Below are 19,136 nucleotides of genomic sequence, written 5' to 3'. Positions count from 1 at the left end.
AGCTGGTTCTCCTCCCTCCAGGACGCGCTGTTATTTGTTTGCTGTTATGTGCTGCAGCTATCTGTTTTAGGTACACATCTGTTCATGCTAGTTCATCTATGTTTACTGTTATGTTCTGCAGAGATATGGTGACTGAAGTCATGTGCGGCTGATGACTGCTGGAGCTCGAGTTATTTTGCTTGTGGAGTGCTGGTGACCTGGTTTCTGGAGTTTATGCTTGTTTGATTCTGGACTGCTGCGTGACCTGATGCAAATATGGCTTCTGGATGATGCCATTTTATTACTATTTTGCTATATGCACTGCCTGAACTTTAGTTCTTTGTTTGTCAACTATATGTGATTTCTGTTATCTTTATTCCTAAACTATTGTAATCATTGGGCATTATGTTTGCTGGTACTATATATGATGTGCAATTAGATGATGAGATCGTGTATATTGTTTGATGATGAGATCGTAAACTGCCCTTACAGTAGGCTACATGGTTGCTTGCCATAGTTGATCTATTGTATTTTTGTGTTACATTTAAGTTATCTCTTGTATATTAATTATTGTAGAAACTGTGGGTTGGAGAAGATAGTTTCTATAGCTAATTAATTGTTCTATTTGTCTCTTGGAAACTGAGTCAAGAAACTGCCCATTGGGACTGCCCTTAGTCCCCCTCTACCTTGTTCATACATCCATCTCGGGGCTAGAGCAGCGTTAGCCATGCTGCCGTAGATATATAGCACGGCTGATGGTCCTGGGCAACGACAAACTACGATAGTCGGTGACCTAGGTGCCTGGCCATTCTGGTCCCAGTGCTCTTCAAAGCTTTGCTCCCTCTCCCTGCTAGCGGCCCGGCACCGGGCACTGATGAGGCACTGGACGATGGAGCATGGTCAGATAGAGATACATGCATGGGAAGATGAACAGAGAAAAGATGAAGCCACTCGAGGAAGCCACGCAGGTGGATAGGGATGAAGGTCGAGCCATTGCTTTTATGTTTTAACTCACGTGGACCTCATTGTCTATTTCTATAGGAGCCATCAAGCATACTACTGTGTGGTATTATATATATCCTGATTTTTCTGAATTTTTTTTCTCTGGCCAAAGTTAGGGAGCGAGGATAGCTGTTTGAGTGCACACAAGATATAGAAAAGTTATTAGAGGGTACAAAGACATAAAAAAAAGATTTATACTCAAATGACTCTCTAAATGATGATTTATAGAGTAAATTTTGTAAAGACTCTTGGAGTGCTGTGATGCCTGCGATTTAGAGCAAACTCAAGATGCAATAAAAGATGGTAGTTCTCCATCCGCTAGGAATCTGCAGTTGCAGAGCATGTGTTTTGGTTCTCTTTTAAAGAAATTTTGGGTTGGGAGAGGTGTCCTACAGGGCTGAATGACATTTCTGAGCACTGGATAGTTCTAGGGGGCAGGAATTACCATGTCAAGCTTCTGGTTTAAGATGTGCTGAATGACGCAGAGGATGGGCTCATCAGGCCGTGACACCACTTCAAGACACACTTCCTGATTGACGAAGGCATGGATGGATTTCAGTCCACCAGCAATGGCACCGAGCGACATGTGATATACAATGTCTTCCTCACCGACAAGCGACCTATCGTGTACACTATCTTCCTGACCGACAAGCGACCTTTCGTGTACACTAGCTATCTTCCTCACAAACGAGCAACCTGTCGACTGTAATCATGATTGCGAGGACGACTATGGAACAGGATGACTCAAGAGGTGATGGCACAACCTCCACTGTGCTTTTTATTGGGGAGCTAATGAAGCAGTCTGAGCCGTGCACATATGAAGGTATTTTGTTAATTTGTTCTAGGAACATGTCTAATCTTCTTTGGGTTTGTGTATTGATTAATTTTGTGGTTTCTGAAACTTCTTTTTACTATATTTAAGATATCGTGTTGGTATTTAGAAATTAATGTACAACTATATTTATACCCATATAAGGTGATTTTCTGAAGGTTACACTATAATATAATGTCAGATGTAGCTGCCATTTGGCAGTAAGAATTTGGACTTGTTTTACATTGGATCATCGTGGTTTGAAATCCCTTTCTGTTAGTTCAGTTAACAGGTATATTTGGCAATCTAAATGTTTTAAAATAAAATGTATCCAAAATACATAAAAACCTATGGACAGACCTAATATCGATAATTTTGGAAGGTGAATAAAATATTGTATAATATTTTTTCTGAATTTTAATAACTAATGAGAAACATACATGGGTGCGACTTAGAAGTGTTTTTTTATTACAAAGATATTATTTAAGAATAAATATAAAAATGTCTTGTATAATTATTAATCTATAATAATTATTAGAAAAAGTTCGTCCATAATTTTTCTAATAATATGCACATGAAGGTAATGAGGAAAAGTGAAAAAGGGACGAAAATGATAATATCAACATAATTCTTGTGTGAAGTTATGGGCTAATGTTTATAAATTTTCACATTTCCAAACTTAACATATGCAAATCAAGTTAGTCTACAAGTTTATAATATTTTATTTAGGACAACATCAAAACGTCAGTTATTAGAGGACTGAAAGGAGTATATCTTTTAGTTATTTGATTTGTCCGTACTGCCGTAGCGTTAGCATGGACATTATACTAGTATTTTAAACGGACATTATACTAGTAGTTTAAGTAACCCAAACCATGTAGCGCATCCCTTGTGTATGAGTATATGAAGCCGTGATCATAATAAGCTAGTCTTCGTTCCGGCTGCCGGCAGTATGCAAAACTATAGTCTCAATTGTAAGTCCCGGGCCAAGTCCTGTCATGATCCCCCACTTACAGTCCACCTTTTCCTCCCCACCATCTTGGTGGCGCCGCCGTATCTCGTCGAGGACGAAGATGATGGTCGCGCCCAACATGTTGCCGTGCTCGGCCAGCACGCGCCGGCTAGCCGCGAGCTTCGCTGTCTCTAGGCCCAGCGCGGCCTCGTAGCTGTCCAAGAGCGCACGGCCACCAGGGTGCACCGCCCAGAAAAGGCTGTTCCAGTTCCAGCCGCCGCCGCCGCCGCCGTCTTTCGCGTTCGCGAGGCCGAGCGGCGCCATCGAGTCCGCCAGGCACCGCTCTATGCTGTCGCGGACAAGCGCCGGCACCTCCACGGACACGCCGTACTCGACGCCGCTCTCGCCGAGGCTGATCCCCACGGTACGTTCAGTCGCCGGCAGCGTCGCCTGCGCCGAGGACACCAAGTGGAAGACGGGGCGCTCGACGGGCAGCACCGGGTCGGCGCCGACGACGACCGCGCCGGCACCGTCGGCGAACAGCGCCGAGGTGACGAGCGCGTCGAGGCGGGCCTCGTCCGGCGCGCCGAAGGTGAGGAGCACGGTGTGGGCGCAGGCCACGAGCACGCGGGCGCCGCGGTTGTTCTCGGCGATGTCCCTGGCGACGCGGATCGCGACGAGCCCCGCCGAGCAGCCGTGCAGGTAGAGCAGGGTGCGGCGCACGGTCGGACGGAGTCCTAGTAGCAAAGCGAGTCGGAGGTCCGCGCCCGGCTCGTCGGCGCCGGAGTTGGTGGCGACGACGAGGTGCGTGATGTCGGCCGCTGGGCGGCCCCACTCCGCGATCGCTGCTCCCGCCGCCGCCGCGGCCAGCTCTGCCACGGCGTCCGCGGTGGTTCGCAGCCTCGCGCCGAGCGACGGCAGCGCGCGGTCTAGGAACTCCGGGTGCCTGCTGATCGTCTCCTCCGTGTGGTGGAAATAGCGCTTCTTGATGCCTGATTTGTTACCTGAGATGGAAGCGAACATTGTCATCTTGTTTTTTTTTTCTCACTCAGTAGAGTAGAAAATGTTTCGACAATTGAGAATGATTGAATTGAAACAGTACATATTCTCGTCATCTTGGCTTTGAGCTTCGTGAGGTGGTCGCTACGGGTGACACGGAAGTACCAGTCGGGGAACTGGTCTTGTAGCACGCAGTTTGCCGGGGTTGCCGTGCCGATGGCCAGCACGGCGGCCGGGCCATTCGCACGCTGCGCTCTGCGGAGATCCTCAAGGACGGTGACCTTTTCGGCAATGGTAGCCATGGTAGCCGGCAGACTAGAGACAGTGTGGTTAGGTCGTAATTACAATATGCTTGAGAATCAACTCTTGTTATGCACTTTATGAAACGATAAAGCTACTTCTAGAACGTCCGTCCATTCGGACAGACTCAACTTGCAATGCGCCCCATCCGACCGTCCCGTCCTCGTGAGATGCGTCCCGTCGGCTTATCCGTCCCGTCCTCACAAGCCTCCGCACCTGGTCTCTTCTCTGTCCGTTGCCTCGCCCGCTCCCTCTCTCCACTCCTCTGCACTGCGCCGCTCGCTGCTGTGCTTGCTATTGCTCTCGCGCGCTGCTGCTCTCTGGGACGGCTACCACGCTCACATCTAGCTTACCGTCACCTCGTCTGTTCGTACTCCCTTCCTTTCTCTCTTCCTCTCTCTGTGACCTCCATGCTACTGGATAGGGAGGCGATGGTGGCGATTTCTAGTGAGCCACCCCTCCCTCTCTCCCTCCCAGCCTTCTTCCCTCGCTCTACAACCTCCATGCAACTGGAGAAGAGAGCGGTGGTGGCAGTTCCGAGCGAGGTAGGTCTAGATCTGAGACATCCTCCTTCCTCTCATCCACCTCTCCTCTAGATCTAAGTTCTCCTTCTGCTCCTCCTTCTCATCCTCCTTCTCCTGCTTCTCTTCTAGATCTAGATCTGAGAGATGTCGCGATGGCTAGGGTTTCGGTGAGCTCTGTTGCAGTAGACTTAGTTTGTTATTTCAACAAGCAACATTTCTTTGTTACATTAGTATTTTCTCTGAGGTTGCATCTCAGATTGCATTTTTTGTTTTTGATGTTGCAGTAGTGTTGTTTTGCTATTGCAACAAGTAATTTTCTTTGTTTCATTACTCTTTTTTTTATCTGACGTCGCATCTTGAATTTGCCCTTTTGTTTATGTTGTTGCAGTATCATTTTTTTATTGTTGCAACAAGTAACTTTTCTTTGTTGCATTAATCTTTTTTTATGTTGTTCTCTTTTTGCATTTGCTTTTTTGTTCAGTTTTTGTTGCAGTAGTCTTTGTTATGGTGTTGCAACAATCAATGTTTCTTTGTTGCATTAGTTTCTTTTTTTCTCTTCTTACATATCGTGTTGCAGTAGCCTTTGCTCTGTTATTGCAATAGTTTTCTTGTGATTTTACAGTAAAGTTTGTTCCATGGTCAGGATATGAGGCACCTAGCAGGGCACGGCGGGGGATTGGACAACACAACGGAATGACAGCGTGACAAGGTGGCGGGGTGGGATGGCGGATGGACATGCGCCCCCCTTATTCGCTGATGCAACTCACTGCTTCGCGCCTGCCTCTTAACTCGCTCGGCTCTATTCCGCGCCTCTCTCCCATCCCACTAGTAGCGCCCTGTGAGGTGGGCGTTCCGTGGGAAAAGCGTTCCCGTGCGGGGGGAGGGGGGTGTTCCATGTGAAGGGCGGATGAGGTGCGTCCGGACGGGACTTTAGATCCGGACGTCCGGGCGCTAGTAGTGCCGTTTAAGAAAAGGGCTAAACTCTTTATAAACTCTAGAATCCTGGCCGGCTTGCTGCCAATAACAAGGCAACCGGCACTGATGGGCCGACATTAAAGGCCGATTTTGTTGTGCTGACCAACTCTATTAATAAACAGTGCGGTGTTTTCTAAAAAAAATTATTTTAAATTTAATCCCTAATAAATCCATTTAAAATATAAGTTCAAACAACAATATTATTTTCAATGTTATACTGAGTACATTGATATATATTATGAAAGTATTTTTATATTGGATCATGTAATTCCCATCATGTATTGTCACTGCTGGAGAACAGACCTTTCGTCGATGTGCCAAATGACCTTTAGTCCCAGCATTTTTGGCGCCCGGGACAAAAGAGATCTTTAGTCCCGGTTGGTAAAGCCAACCGGGACTAACGGTCCCTTCCCAACGGCTCCGGTGTCAAGCGCTGTCGGGGAGGGACCTTTAGTCCTGGTGTGTTATACCAACTGGGACTAAAGATCTACCTTTAGCCCCGGTTTATGCCACTAACCGGGACTAAACCTTTTGTCCCGGTCTTTGGCACCAACCGGGGCTAAAGGTAGGTGTTTATTCCCGGTTGGCAGCACCAACCGGGACGAAACCCTCCCCGCTATAAATTGAATGTCCCTCCTCCCTTCTTTCTCTCCCTGCCCGAGCCCGAGCTCCTTTGTTCTTGCTTGTTCTTCCATTGTTCTTCCTTGGTATTGCTCTCATCTCCCGCGATCGATCCATTTCAACGCTTCTACGCCGTCGTCGATTTGTTTGAAAGGTTGCTAGCTTCATCCTCCTATGTTTCTCACCGCCATATGTCTATTTTAATTATTTCATGTTGCCATCTCTCCAATCATCATCTTCTCATGTTTGAATTTTTTTGAACGATGCTAAGTGTGTGCCCGCTAAAAACTAGTATACACAAATCATTACTACTATGTATACACGAATCATGTTAAGTTCTATTATAGATATTATAGGATATTTTTTACTTTAATATGTTGATGTTCTTATTTTAAAATATTAATAATATAATTTTTGTTGTAATTGTTAAATAAATTATTTTTCACTTTAAAAATTTTTGAAATTAATTTTCTTTACTGATAAAATTATAGCTTCTAATAGAAAAATTACAATTCCATGATAATGCAGATAATAGCACGCCATTGGATGTACAATGCCGATCGCCGCTCCAACAAGTTCATTGAGGGCGTGCGAGAATTCCGCAGAGTGGCGGAGCAAAATAAGCGGGATGGTTTTATGTGCTGCCCATGTGCCGTTTGTAAGAATTTGAAGGAATTTTCAAACTCAAGAGAAATTCACTTGCACTTGTTCACGAATGGTTTCATGCCAAACTATATTTGTTGGACCGTGAAGAAGAGCAAGTGTACCCTGACGATGTTTTTGCTCAATACTGCGACTTCACAGTAGAGGACGAAGGTGAAGAAGACGGGGATGCAGGAAACAGTATCGTTGATGATGACGATGCTCTTGGTGATGTCATTCGCGACGTACAGAGAGATTGTGAAAGTGCAAAGGAGAAGGCTAAATTTGACCAAATGCTAGAGGATCACAAGAAGCTACTCTACCTGTTGGCCGAAGAGGGACAGAAAAAGCTAGACACGACACTGGAGTTGTTACAATGGAAGGCAGAGAATGGTATTTCTGACAAGGCATTTGGAAAATTACTGAAGATACAAAAAAAGATGCTTCCGAAGCCTAGTGAGTTACCCACCACTACATACGAAGCAAAAAAGATCGTCTGCCCTTTGGGATTACAAATCGAGAAGATACATGCATGCCCTAATGACTGCATCCTGTACCGTGGCGAGCACAAGAAATTAGATGAATGCCCTGTTTGCCATGCGTCACGGTACAAGATCTTGCGAGATGACCCTGGCGATGTTGAGGATGAAGAACGTCCAAGGAAGAGAATCCCTGCCAAGGTTATGTGGTATGCTCCAATAATTCCACGCCTAAAACGTTTGTTCAGAAATAAGTAGCATGCAAAGTTGTTGTGATGGCACAAAGAAGACCGTAAGGTGGACAACATGTTAAGACACCCTGCAGATGGTTCTCAGTGGAGAGGAATCGATAGAGAATTCCCGGACTTTGCAGAGGACGCAAGAAACCTAAGGTTCGCATTGAGTACGGATGGATTTAATCCTTTTGGGGACCATAGCTCTAGTCATAGCACTTGGCCCGTTACTCTATGTATCTACAACCTTCCTCCGTGGTTATGCATGAAGCGGAAGTTCATTATGATGTCGGTGCTCATCCAAGGTCCGAAGCAACCTGGCAACGACATCGATGTTTACCTGAGGCCATTGGTTGAGGAACTCTAGCTTCTATGGAGCAAACCAGGTGTGCGTATGTGGGATGAGTACAAATAGGAAGCATTCGACCTACGAGCATTGTTGTTCGTGACAATCAATGATTGGTCAGCTCTAAGCAATCTTTTAGGACAGACAAACAAGGGATACAATGCTTGCACCCATTGCTTTGGTGACCTTCAAGCTATCTATTTGAAAAAATGCCGAAAGGTCGTGTACCTTGGCCATCGTCGATTTCTTGCTAAGAACCACCAGTTGAGAAAGAAAGGCAAACATTTTAAAGGTACAGCAGAACACCGGTCCAAGCTAGGCAACCGAGATGGGGCAGAGGTATTCGAGATGGTCAAAGATTTGAAAGTAGTGTTTGGAAAGGGAGAAGGCAGTGAACCTGTTCCGAAAGACGCTTCGGGGCATGCCCCAATGTGGAAGAAAAAGTCAATATTTTGGGAGCTACCATATTGGAAACACCTTGAGGTCCGCCACTCCATCGACGTGATGCACCTGACGAAGAATCTTTGCGTCAATCTCCTAGGGTTTATGGGTGTGTTTGGAAAGCCTAAGGATACCCTTGAGGCTCGAGAGGACTTAAAGCGCATGAAAGAACGAGACAACCTACATCCAGAGCAGACAGATGATGGACACCAGTATTTAAGACCTGCTAACTACACTCTTAGCAATGAGGAGAAGGAAATCATGTTTGAGTGCCTAAGCAGCATCAAGGTCCCATCTGGGTTCTCCTCCAACATAAAGCGTATAATAAATGTGCCAAAGAAAAAATTTGTCAACTTAAAATCGCATGACTGCCACGTGATTATGACACAACTGCTTCCGGTTGCCTTAAGAGGAATTCTACCTCCACATGTACGTCTGGCCACCGTGAAGTTGTGTGCATTCCTCAATGCAATTTCTCAGAAGGCAATCAATCCTCTTGATCTAGCTACTCTACAGAACGAGGTGGTTCAATGTCTTGTCAGCTTTGAGTTGGTGTTTCCTCCATATTTCTTTGATATCATGACACATCTCCTAGTTCATCTGGTCAAAGAGATTCATATTCTGGGTCCTGTCTTCCTACACAACATGTTTCCCTTAGAGATATTTATGGGTGTACTGAAAAAATATGTTTACCAGCGGGGTCAACCAGAAGGAAGCATCATCAAGGGATACGGGACAGAGGAGGTCATTGAGTTCTGTGTGGACTTTATTCCTGATCTTGACCCGATTGGTCTTCCTGAATCAAGGTATGAGGGGAGACTCGGTGGAAAGGGTACACTAGGAAAGAAAACATATATCAGCCAGGGTGATGATTTATTCAATAAAGCGCACTACACAGTCCTTCGAAACTCCATTGTGGTGGAACCCTATATTGAGGAACACATGGATTTTGTACGATCCGAGAAAGCGTCATCACATGGAAACATTCGGTGACTGGTTGTGAAAAAAATGTCAGGGTGATAAAGATATTGGAGATGAACTTTATTTGTTGGCTAGGCAACCAGCGTGGCACGTCCTCACGTACAAAGGGTACGAGATAAATGGAAATACATTTTACACCGTATCACAAGATAAAAAGAGTACCAAACAAAACAGTGGTGTCCGTGTGGATGCCACGGACACGAATGGGGACAGGCACACATTTTATGGTCGTATAGAGGAGATTTGGGAACTAGACTATGCACATAATTTTAAAGTCCCTTTATTCTGATGCCAATGGGTGAAGATGAAAGGAGGGGTATCAGTTGATAAGGAGTACGGAATGACAATAGTGGACCTCAACAATATTGGATATAAAAACGATCCATTCGTCCTCGGTACCAAGGTGAATCAGGTGTTCTATGTGAAAGACATGTCTACAAAACCTAAGAGAGGGAAACAAGATGAGAAAAACACCAACGAGCCAAAGCGACACGTCGTTCTTACAGGGAAAAGAAACATCGTGGGAATTGAAGACAAGTCAGACGTGTCAGAGGATTATAAAAAGAATGAACGGATCCCACCCTTCTGTGTGGCCAAAGACCCAAGCATCATGCTCGCAGCAGAGGACACTCCATGGTTACGGAATGATCATAACCAAGGGCATTATGTTAAGAAAAAGTTTACCACTGTGCTAGCTTGATAATGGTAGTGATTTGTACTTGACATCTTGTGTAATATAATTGTAACATTATGTGTAATATAATTGTAACATCTTGATGTGGATTTTGAACTATTGGTATTCATGAGTTTGGTCAAACTTGGTCAAGTGACCCATCTGAGTACTTTAAATGGAAAACTTTTGAATACCAAGTTGTTAGGTCTCATCAAGACCTACATTTCATATATGGATCATATTTTCATCCAGATAAATTTGATCGAGTCCGAGGCACATGTTTTCAAATTCGAAGACGGGCTTTGGTCAAACTTGGTCAAACGACGGAGAAAATGACTTGGAATGAAAATCTTTTGAATATTAAGTTGTTAGAGCTCATCAATATCCAAACTTTTTATATAGACCATTTTTCCATTTGGAAAAGTTTATGTGAACAATACTCACCAAATCTTGAATCTCACACAAACTTTATGAAACTATACGTGGGAAGTGTGGATTTTGAACTACACTTTGCCAGCAGTTTGTCAAATGCAAAAATAGTCTATATATGAAATGTAGATCTTGATGAGTGGAGCAATATTGGTATTCATGAGTTTTCCATTTGAGGCCATCCATGGTTCTGAAAATTAGCGTTTCTCTATGAATTCTTTCAAATTTCAAAATTTAGTGGTCCAAACTTTTTCAAATGAAAATGTGACCATTAGAGAAAATGTAGGTCTTGATGAGTGGAACAAACTTTGTATTCATGAGTTTTCTATTTGAGGCCATCCAGGGTTCCAAAATCTATCTTACAACTTTTGAAAATTTAAATTTCAAATTTATACAATCAATGTCGCGCATTTGTATAATTATTATTAAAGAAACAAAAGTTTAACGTCCAAATGACCCAAAAACCAAGTATCTGTCTAAAGCCAACAATTTTTTAAAATTTAATTGGCCATTATATTTTTGCATTATCACAATATTCATTATGAATAACATTTATTTTGAATAATATGAAATATTTAAAAAGCAATTGTGTTAATAATTTTTATACTGAAGAGTAGAGCAGAATAAAATTAATGTGTATTTTTTAACAATTTTATCAGATTTATTTAATTTATAATGCATTTAGCAATGTAAAGGGAAAACCAAATTATGGCGTCCGAACTGGCGCCATAATTTGGTGAAACACCTTTAGTCCTGGGTCGTGCCTCAAACCGGGACTAAAGGTGCTTTGCCCTATAAAGGGGAGAACCCTTCTTCCTCCTTCACCACGCCCTAACCGCCGTCGCTCTGTCTTCGATCTTCTAGTAGAGCGCCGCCGCGTCTCCTCGTCTTCGCCCCGCCGTACGTCGCGCCGCCATCGTCCTCCGGCCCCGCGCTCCTCCTCCTCTGTCGTCCCCCAACGCGGCCGCCTCCTCCTCCCCCGCCCCGGCGCGGCGTACCCGCGCGCGTGCCGCCTAGACGCCACGCGCGCGCCGCCGTTTAATTTCCCGGCCGCCGCGCCGGCCCCGAACGCGGCCAGTACCGCCCGACGGGCGGCCCGTCCTGTTTGCCCGGCTGACGCGGCTGGCGCCAGCCTGCAAACGGCGCGTGGTGGCGCGGCCGGCCCCGTTGCCGGCGGCCACCCACATGCCCGGCCTTTCCTGGCTTTGTTTAGTTCCAAAATTTTTTGTCTCCTCACCCGAAAACATATTAGTGCTATAATTAGTGGAAAAACATATGAAAAAACATATGAAAATTCATATGAAAAAACATATGAAAATTCATAATGTATATGTATATTTGTCCTGTTTAGTTCCTCACCCAAAAATAAGACAGAGAAAGAACCCTAGTACTCGCCGTTGTAACCTTTGCACCGCTGTTGTCGTCGCCATCGTGGAGCACCGCCGCGGAACACACACACATACACACACATGTACACACACTTGATCATCCAGGGCCGATGCGCGCGCGCGCGCACACACACACCGGATCGACGTCTCTCTGCCGTCTATCTCTCACTCACACACACACACATACATATGTAAATGTGATATAATATTTGTTCCCTCTTTCTTCCTTCTTCCAGATCGAAGTCTCTCTGCCGTCGTCACCGAAGTCCCCGTCGAGTCTCCGCACCGACCGCCTTCTCTCCGCCGTCTCACCGCCTTCAAACTACAGATATGTCGAGATGGATCTATTAGTGGTACAATTAGTGCTATAATTTGTGGTACAATTAGTGGTATAAATTAGTGGTACAATTATGATATATTTAATTATTAGCAAATGATATACACTAAACCCTAAACCTAAGCCCTAAGCACTAAACCCTAAACCCTAAACCCTAACCCCTAAACCCTAACCCCTAAACCCTAAACCCTAAATCCTAAGCCCTAAACACATATACTCTCTCTCACACACTTATTTGTGACCGGTTCAGATCATCCCACTTTTGTTAGCAAATGATGTAAACGCTAAGCCGTAAACCCTAAACCTTGAAACCTAAGCCGTAAACCCTATATATTTGATGTTCTATAACATATCTAGTGATGTTCACATAGTATACATATAGTGTTATGTGATGTATTTAGTGATGTTCACACAATATATACAATGTGATGTTCTATAATTTATTTAGTGATGTTCTATGGTGTATTTAGTAATGTTCACTTACTATTAGTGGTACAATTAGTGCTATAATTAGTGGTACAATTAGTAGTATAAGTTAGTGGTACAATTATGATATATTTAATTGTTAGCAAATGATATACTCTAAACCCTAAACCTAAGCCCTAAGCCCTAAGCCCTAAACCCTAAACCTTAAACCCTAAACCCTAGTTTTATATATTGTTTCCATGTCAGGTATACACAGTAGTGCTAGTAGTCATGTGTCACATATTTCTGCAGAAATGGTCGATCCGAGAGAACACGAAGAGGAAATGATGAACCTGATCTGCGGTCCCACTGAAGAAGTTTATCACGATGATCGCGAAGGCGATAAGAACCCTGAGGGCATCGATGACTGCTCTCAATATTTGGTCGACCCGAATGAGCAAGATAATGCTGGCCAGCAGGTCTGTAATATGGCAGCAGATATAATTCGAAATAATATCTTGTATTAAATTGTCTTGTTTCTTTCTACATAGCCCTCTGGCTCGACGACAACCACGGGGACCAGCCGAAGAGTACGAGGCCCAAAGAAGCCTATGGAGGGCCGGTTAGTAATCTCAGAATTCGAGGAAGCAACAGGCAAGCCACTTGGACCCCATTCAAGGGCCTTCGTCAACCACTTAGGGTACCTTGTCCGGGATAGGATCCCGATCAGTGTCCGTGAATGGAAGGAGAACAAGAAACACCTAGAAATCAGTTATGTCTCTAGACATGACAAGGAGCTACTCTGGGGTGATGTCTTGCAATATTTCACACTGGAGACAAACGATGAATAGTTGAAGGAAAGAGTCTGAGATTGGTCTATGAAGAAGATGGCACCAATGTTCCAGGGCTATAAGAAGCGTCTATATCAAGACTACATCAAGAAAAATATGACTCCAGATTTCAACTCTCCGAACTATGCGAAACTATGGCCGTTTTGGGACAACTTTGTACGGTTCAAGATGTCCGAAGAGGCTCCGGAACGGGTGAGAAAGATCCAAGAGAATGCCCGACACAAGACCTACCACCATACGATGGGATCAGGTGGCTACCAAACCGCCGTTCCTAAGTGGGAAAAGGCCGAAAAAGAGTTAATCGACAGGGGGTTGGTGCCCGAATCCCTCGAGTGGCCTGAGCGCGCGAAGCACTGGTTTTTCGCTCACCGAGGCTCACTAGACCTTGAGACCGGAAAGGTCGTGTATGGGGAACGCATCCAAGCCGTTGCGAAAAGATTCCATCAAGCCCGCTCCATCGCTGAAAGTGGAGAATGGCAGCCGAATAGAGATAAAGATGAGTTGACATTCGCCCTGGGGAACCCTGAGCACGGTGGACGGACGAGAGGCTATGGCACCGTGTCGTGGGAACATGCCTTCCCTGCTGATAGGGAAACTTATAGAAGCCGCCAGAGAAAGAAGGAAGAGGACAGGGAACAGATACGCAGATTGGAGGAAGGACTCATAAAGACCCAAGAAGTGGCTCAACGGGCCCTTGAGCGGGAGCAAGCGCTGAAGGCCACAATGGATGAGAAAATCCAAAAGGCCGTGGAGGAAGCTATAACTTCCCCGCCTCCAAAGCTTGTCACAGCCACCGGCCGCCAATATCAGCCCTTGCTCAGCTCATCTAAAGAGCAGTTGTGCTTCTACGGAGGCGCCTGCGAGGCAAGTTGATGACGTAGGGCTGCGATTCCTGGTGGATGACGTCACCGCTCCGTTGACGTCTTGTGAGCTCCATATTCCGGAGGGCGATGGCACAGTAAAGGTGGCTACTGGTGTCGTATCTCCTATCGACCCCACCAAGACACTAAGGATCCACTCTGTCCTAATACCAGCCGGATATGCTTGTGTCTCGGTAGATAGAGTGGTCAGAGGCCGTGAAAATGTGCCTCTCGATATCGAAGGCGGTGATGGAGAGAAGACACTTGGTGAAGCAGAGAAGACATTCATATGTTAGAGGAAATGGTACATCATTATTCCTGGGGTGCCGCCGCCACAACCGAACCCTAGCAGGTGCGGATTATTGTGGACGCTACTGCTTTTTCTATAATTATATACTGTATCAAATTACATTTAGTCATGTATACATATACCTTATTTGTTTTTATTCAAATCCAGGGCCTCCCCCCACCGAAGTCCGTCTGTCCATTCACCACATGACTATAGTGCCGTGGGACACGACGACGACGACGTACAAGAGAAGGCCGCATCCCCACCACCGGCCGCTGCATCTCCTCCACAAAGGAATCCAACGCCGCCCGCGGCCGAATCTCCTCCACAACAGCAAGCTCCACCTGCGCCGCTGCCTCCGCCAATGCCGACAACAGCCGCCGCCTCATCAGCACCGACTGGTGCTGCATCGAGGAGGAAGAGGTCGTCCGCCGAGACACAGAGATCACTCCAACCACCTGTGGCAAAGAGGAAAGCTTTGAACACGAAGATCCCGAAGACAACCAAGCTTTCATATGAGAAGACCGATGAGGAAGTGCTTGCTGCAAGCAAAGCAGAAGTCAAAGCATTCTTTGAAACATGCAAAGCTAATAGAAAAGCAGAGCAAGAGCCGCCATACCTAATGTATCCTCGTTCAAAGCTACGTCAAGTGGTGCAGAAAATTACAGACGTGAACCGTGCTGCAGGTAAACAACCAGGGTCAACAATATCAGACTACGATCGTACTGTCCTGAAGAAAATCAAGGCAGACAAAAGAAAAGTCCAGCAAAAAGTAGCACAGCTCGGCGAACAAGCGCAACAATTAGTTCAACCACTAGTGGTTGCGAATGAGTACGGTTCAAACGCCAACTTGCTGGCAATGACTATACCTGGTAATGTGGACTTAGATGAACTCGGGAATTGGATGGAAGAAACTGGGCTGCCCCTAGAAGCACTTCTAGGGCGTACCGATGCGCCAATCCACGGAGGTGTCGGTGACTATCAGAGTCGGTACATTTACGGCAGGATTATGTGCCACCCTGAGAAGGTACGAGGACTTGGTACACAAGTATACAAGCTGCACGAGTACTACTTGAGAGTCAGCTCAAAACATATAGAAGAAGAATTGATTGCCGTCCGAGTCCGCGACCGACACTACTTCCATGGAGATGACGTCATATGGGTAGATTTTAGTGAAGTACACCAACTTCTCCATATGAATGCTCTCGACAAATCTCTCATGAGCTTCTACTGTCTGTAAGTGATTCTTTCTTTCAATCATTAATCCCATTATAGCATATGTATGTATTCGTAATAACTACGCTCACAATGTGCAAACACATGATGAGAGAACAAAGATTGAAAAAAGACAATCGAATTGGTTTCATCGATCCATATGTCGTGTACAAGGACACTAAAACTAAAGATCCATTGAATCTGAAGCCTAAGGAAATGGAGAAGATACTCTTCCCTTACAATATGGGGTAAGTGTTGTGTTATATCATGTCTTAGTTAATCCGGCATTAAGATATACATATATAAGTTGACTCTAAACAAATGCAGAGATCATTAGATACTCATTGAGATTAAGATCACAGAACAAAAAATACATGTGTGGGACTCAATGAAAAAAGACCTTGCACTCTATCAAGACATAATAGACATGATCCAGAGGTAAGTATATATCATACTTTAAATATCGATGCGTGCTCCTTTACTTTATTATGTAGCTATACCTAATCAACGAGCGTCTTATTGGGCAGGGCTTGGGCTTGGCTACAACAAAAATATCGTACGGATCTGAATGTGTCACTTCCTCCTCCTGTTCTACTCCCTTGGGTGCCCACGCAGCCGTTTGGAACGAATCTATGTGGATACTATGTTTGTGAATTTATGCGGTGCACCCTATTTAAACCTGCTCAAAGTGTTCTAAAAGTAAGTAATATGCATGTGTATAAAGTAAATTCATATCTTATTTATTTGTTGGAAATAAATAGATTTTATGTATATTAATATCTTTTTTAACTAATGCAAATGGAAGGAGTGGAATATGAAAGATAAAGTGTTCGAGTACACATTACTCCTTGGAGTCCAGGAGACGATCGCCAGATTTATCAACGATCATGTCATTCCGGAAGACGGCGAGTTCCACTTATACCCGTAGGGCTTCAAGCCCATTCCAAATAAGGACGAACACTTGTATGAGCTTTGAGTGGGCGGACAAACATTATGTAATCATTAACCGGTGGCAGCACACTTGATTATTACTTGTACATAATATTATTATTGTAAATGTAATGTGTATGTACGTATGTGTATAGCTATATAATATATATATATATATATATATATATATTATACGGATAATATATATATATATGTAGTTTCATACTTTTTTTGTGTGCAATAATGACGCTCTCGTATAGGTGCAACGTATACGGACAATAGCGGCGTATACGAATAAATTGGAGAACATATACAATTGAAAACCAAAATCAATAAAGAAATGAAAAAGAAAAAGAAAAAGAAAAAACAAAAACAAAAAAACCCTTTAGTCCCGGTTGGTAATACCAACCGGGACTAAAAGGGGTGGCCAGGGGTGGCGCCACGTCACTGCCTGGCGCCCCCTATAGTCCCGGTTGGTAATACCAACCGGGACTAAATGTCCCCATTTAGTCCCGGGCCGGCGAGCCGGGACTAAAGGTGGGACTTTTAGTCCCAATCCCTTAGTCCCGGCTCGCCACCCGGGACTACAAGTGGTTTTCGACCGGGACAAAACAGTGTGTTAACCTATATATTTCTTCATATATATACGCAAAGGTAAAATAGTTTCACTTACCTAGGAGTTTTCGTATATTTGTAATGGAACGAAAGTAGTGAAGCTTCGTAAAGTTTTGCAGTGGAAACAAAAATAACCGAAAATACAAATTATTTAAATTGGTATTCGCTAAAATTCAATATAGCTATCCCTATCGGTGTCCTATTAGTCTATTTTGAAAAATTTTAAAATGAAGGCATCTGAATCCGTTTTATATTGGGATTCACCAGTTCCACTATCGTTGGCGCGGTTACGTATAATGTATTAAACGTGCAATCAGTTATGAAATTAGCTCTGCACACGGAATGAATGCTTGGGTTCCAATGAATTAGGCTTGAAAGAACTAGGTTGGCGGTCACAGTTCTGCGAAGGTAAAAATTCAATGTGCCGACCGTCAGTTTCGTGACCAACAAGATGGACGTTCACATTTCTAAAATGTGATTTTTTTTTTCTCCAGAACAGGACATCACGTGTATTTCAAACGTGATTCAGAAGCAGCTCAGTTCTCGGGTGGTCCGAGCGACAGATGTTGTTCGTACTTCTTGGTGTTTGTGTCATTTGTGCTACTCTCTGCAGACTGCGTCTCAAAATGATCACTTTTTGAGGAGTCAAGCTCTTCTAAATTTTACCATATAAATAGGTGAAAATATTAATATTTATAGTACATATTTTTTATACTAATTGTTGGCTAATATCATTAGATACTTCGTTCAATATATTTCCATTATTGAATATATTTCTATGATAAACTTATTTGGTGTTAATTTTGAGTGACTTCTGACATCCGTGTAGCTCTTTAGGCTCCGCTTGCTAAGCTTGATTTGAAGTTAGATCTTATACAGTTCAACAAACAATGGTAAATAAGATTATATATCAACTTTGAAGACACCACACAAAAAAAGTAGAGTAACTCAGTTTTCCATGTCTTGTGTGGAGCGACGGCCAACTCACGCAGAGGTAGGTGGAGAGGGCCGGCTAGGCCGGATAGGTCTGGCTCACATGCATGCTGGCGCTGTTTGGATACGAGGTTTTCTTTTGTTTTGACGTTTTTTTTGTGTGAAATTAAACTGATTCGAGTCGAATTCCAATGCAAATTCTATTAAATTCATGTATTTCAAGCAATTTTCTAAATAGATGGCTATAGATGACTATTTAGTACAATAGATGATTCTGTACTTGCAACTAGTGTGAGCCACTATAACCTGCTATTTAGAACACTGGTACCAAGAGCATCCACAAGAGTCTTTCTAAACCCAACTCTACAAATCATCATTAGGAGAATCCTTTACAGAAAAAACGTCATCAGTGAGCCATTCTTATTTTCTATCTCCAACTCTCCAAGAGTTTGGTATTTTTGACTTGGCAAAATTTAAAAAAAAAGACCCGCAAACTATTTTTTTCATAGGGTACTATTTCGGCACGAAGCAGGAAGACGTGGTGCTTGTAAACACCTTTGGAAAGAAGATCAGGAACAACAAAACACATGTCCAGTTGAAAGAAAACCTCATCTGGCGTCTTTAAAAGCATTATTCAGATTTGTATGAGCTACATATCAAAATTAATAATTTTATTTTTAACTTATTTTTTTATTGTGATGGACACATTTGTATTAGGCCTTGTTTAGTTTAGTTCGTGATTTTTTTTGGCTTTGACTACTGTGGCATTTTCGTTAGTATTTGATAATTATTGTCTAATTATAAACCAACTAGTATATTGCCCGTGCTAACGCTACGGTAAAATCTAAAATACCCATGCTAACGCAACGTGACGTATAGAAAAAAATAAATCATAAATCATCAAACTAAAAAAATAAATTAACTCA

At 43.8% G+C, this 19,136-nt stretch overlaps 1 protein-coding gene across 1 annotated transcript; it reads right to left on the bottom strand.

The window, feature by feature from the left end:
* On the bottom strand, nucleotides 2,519–4,099 carry LOC8064810 (bisdemethoxycurcumin synthase). Its single transcript, XM_002449563.2, has 2 exons — nucleotides 3,847–4,099; nucleotides 2,519–3,748 (listed from the first exon to the last, which is right to left on the bottom strand). Exons 1-2 carry the CDS (start codon nucleotides 4,043–4,045, stop codon nucleotides 2,718–2,720), a joined length of 1,230 nt encoding a protein of 409 aa, XP_002449608.1. The 5' UTR covers nucleotides 4,046–4,099; the 3' UTR covers nucleotides 2,519–2,717.

This window comes from Sorghum bicolor, chromosome 5, assembly GCF_000003195.3.
Source record: "Sorghum bicolor cultivar BTx623 chromosome 5, Sorghum_bicolor_NCBIv3, whole genome shotgun sequence".
In the NCBI taxonomy this organism is placed as follows: domain Eukaryota; kingdom Viridiplantae; phylum Streptophyta; class Magnoliopsida; order Poales; family Poaceae; genus Sorghum; species Sorghum bicolor.
This window is presented reverse-complemented; position numbering and strand designations above follow the sequence as displayed.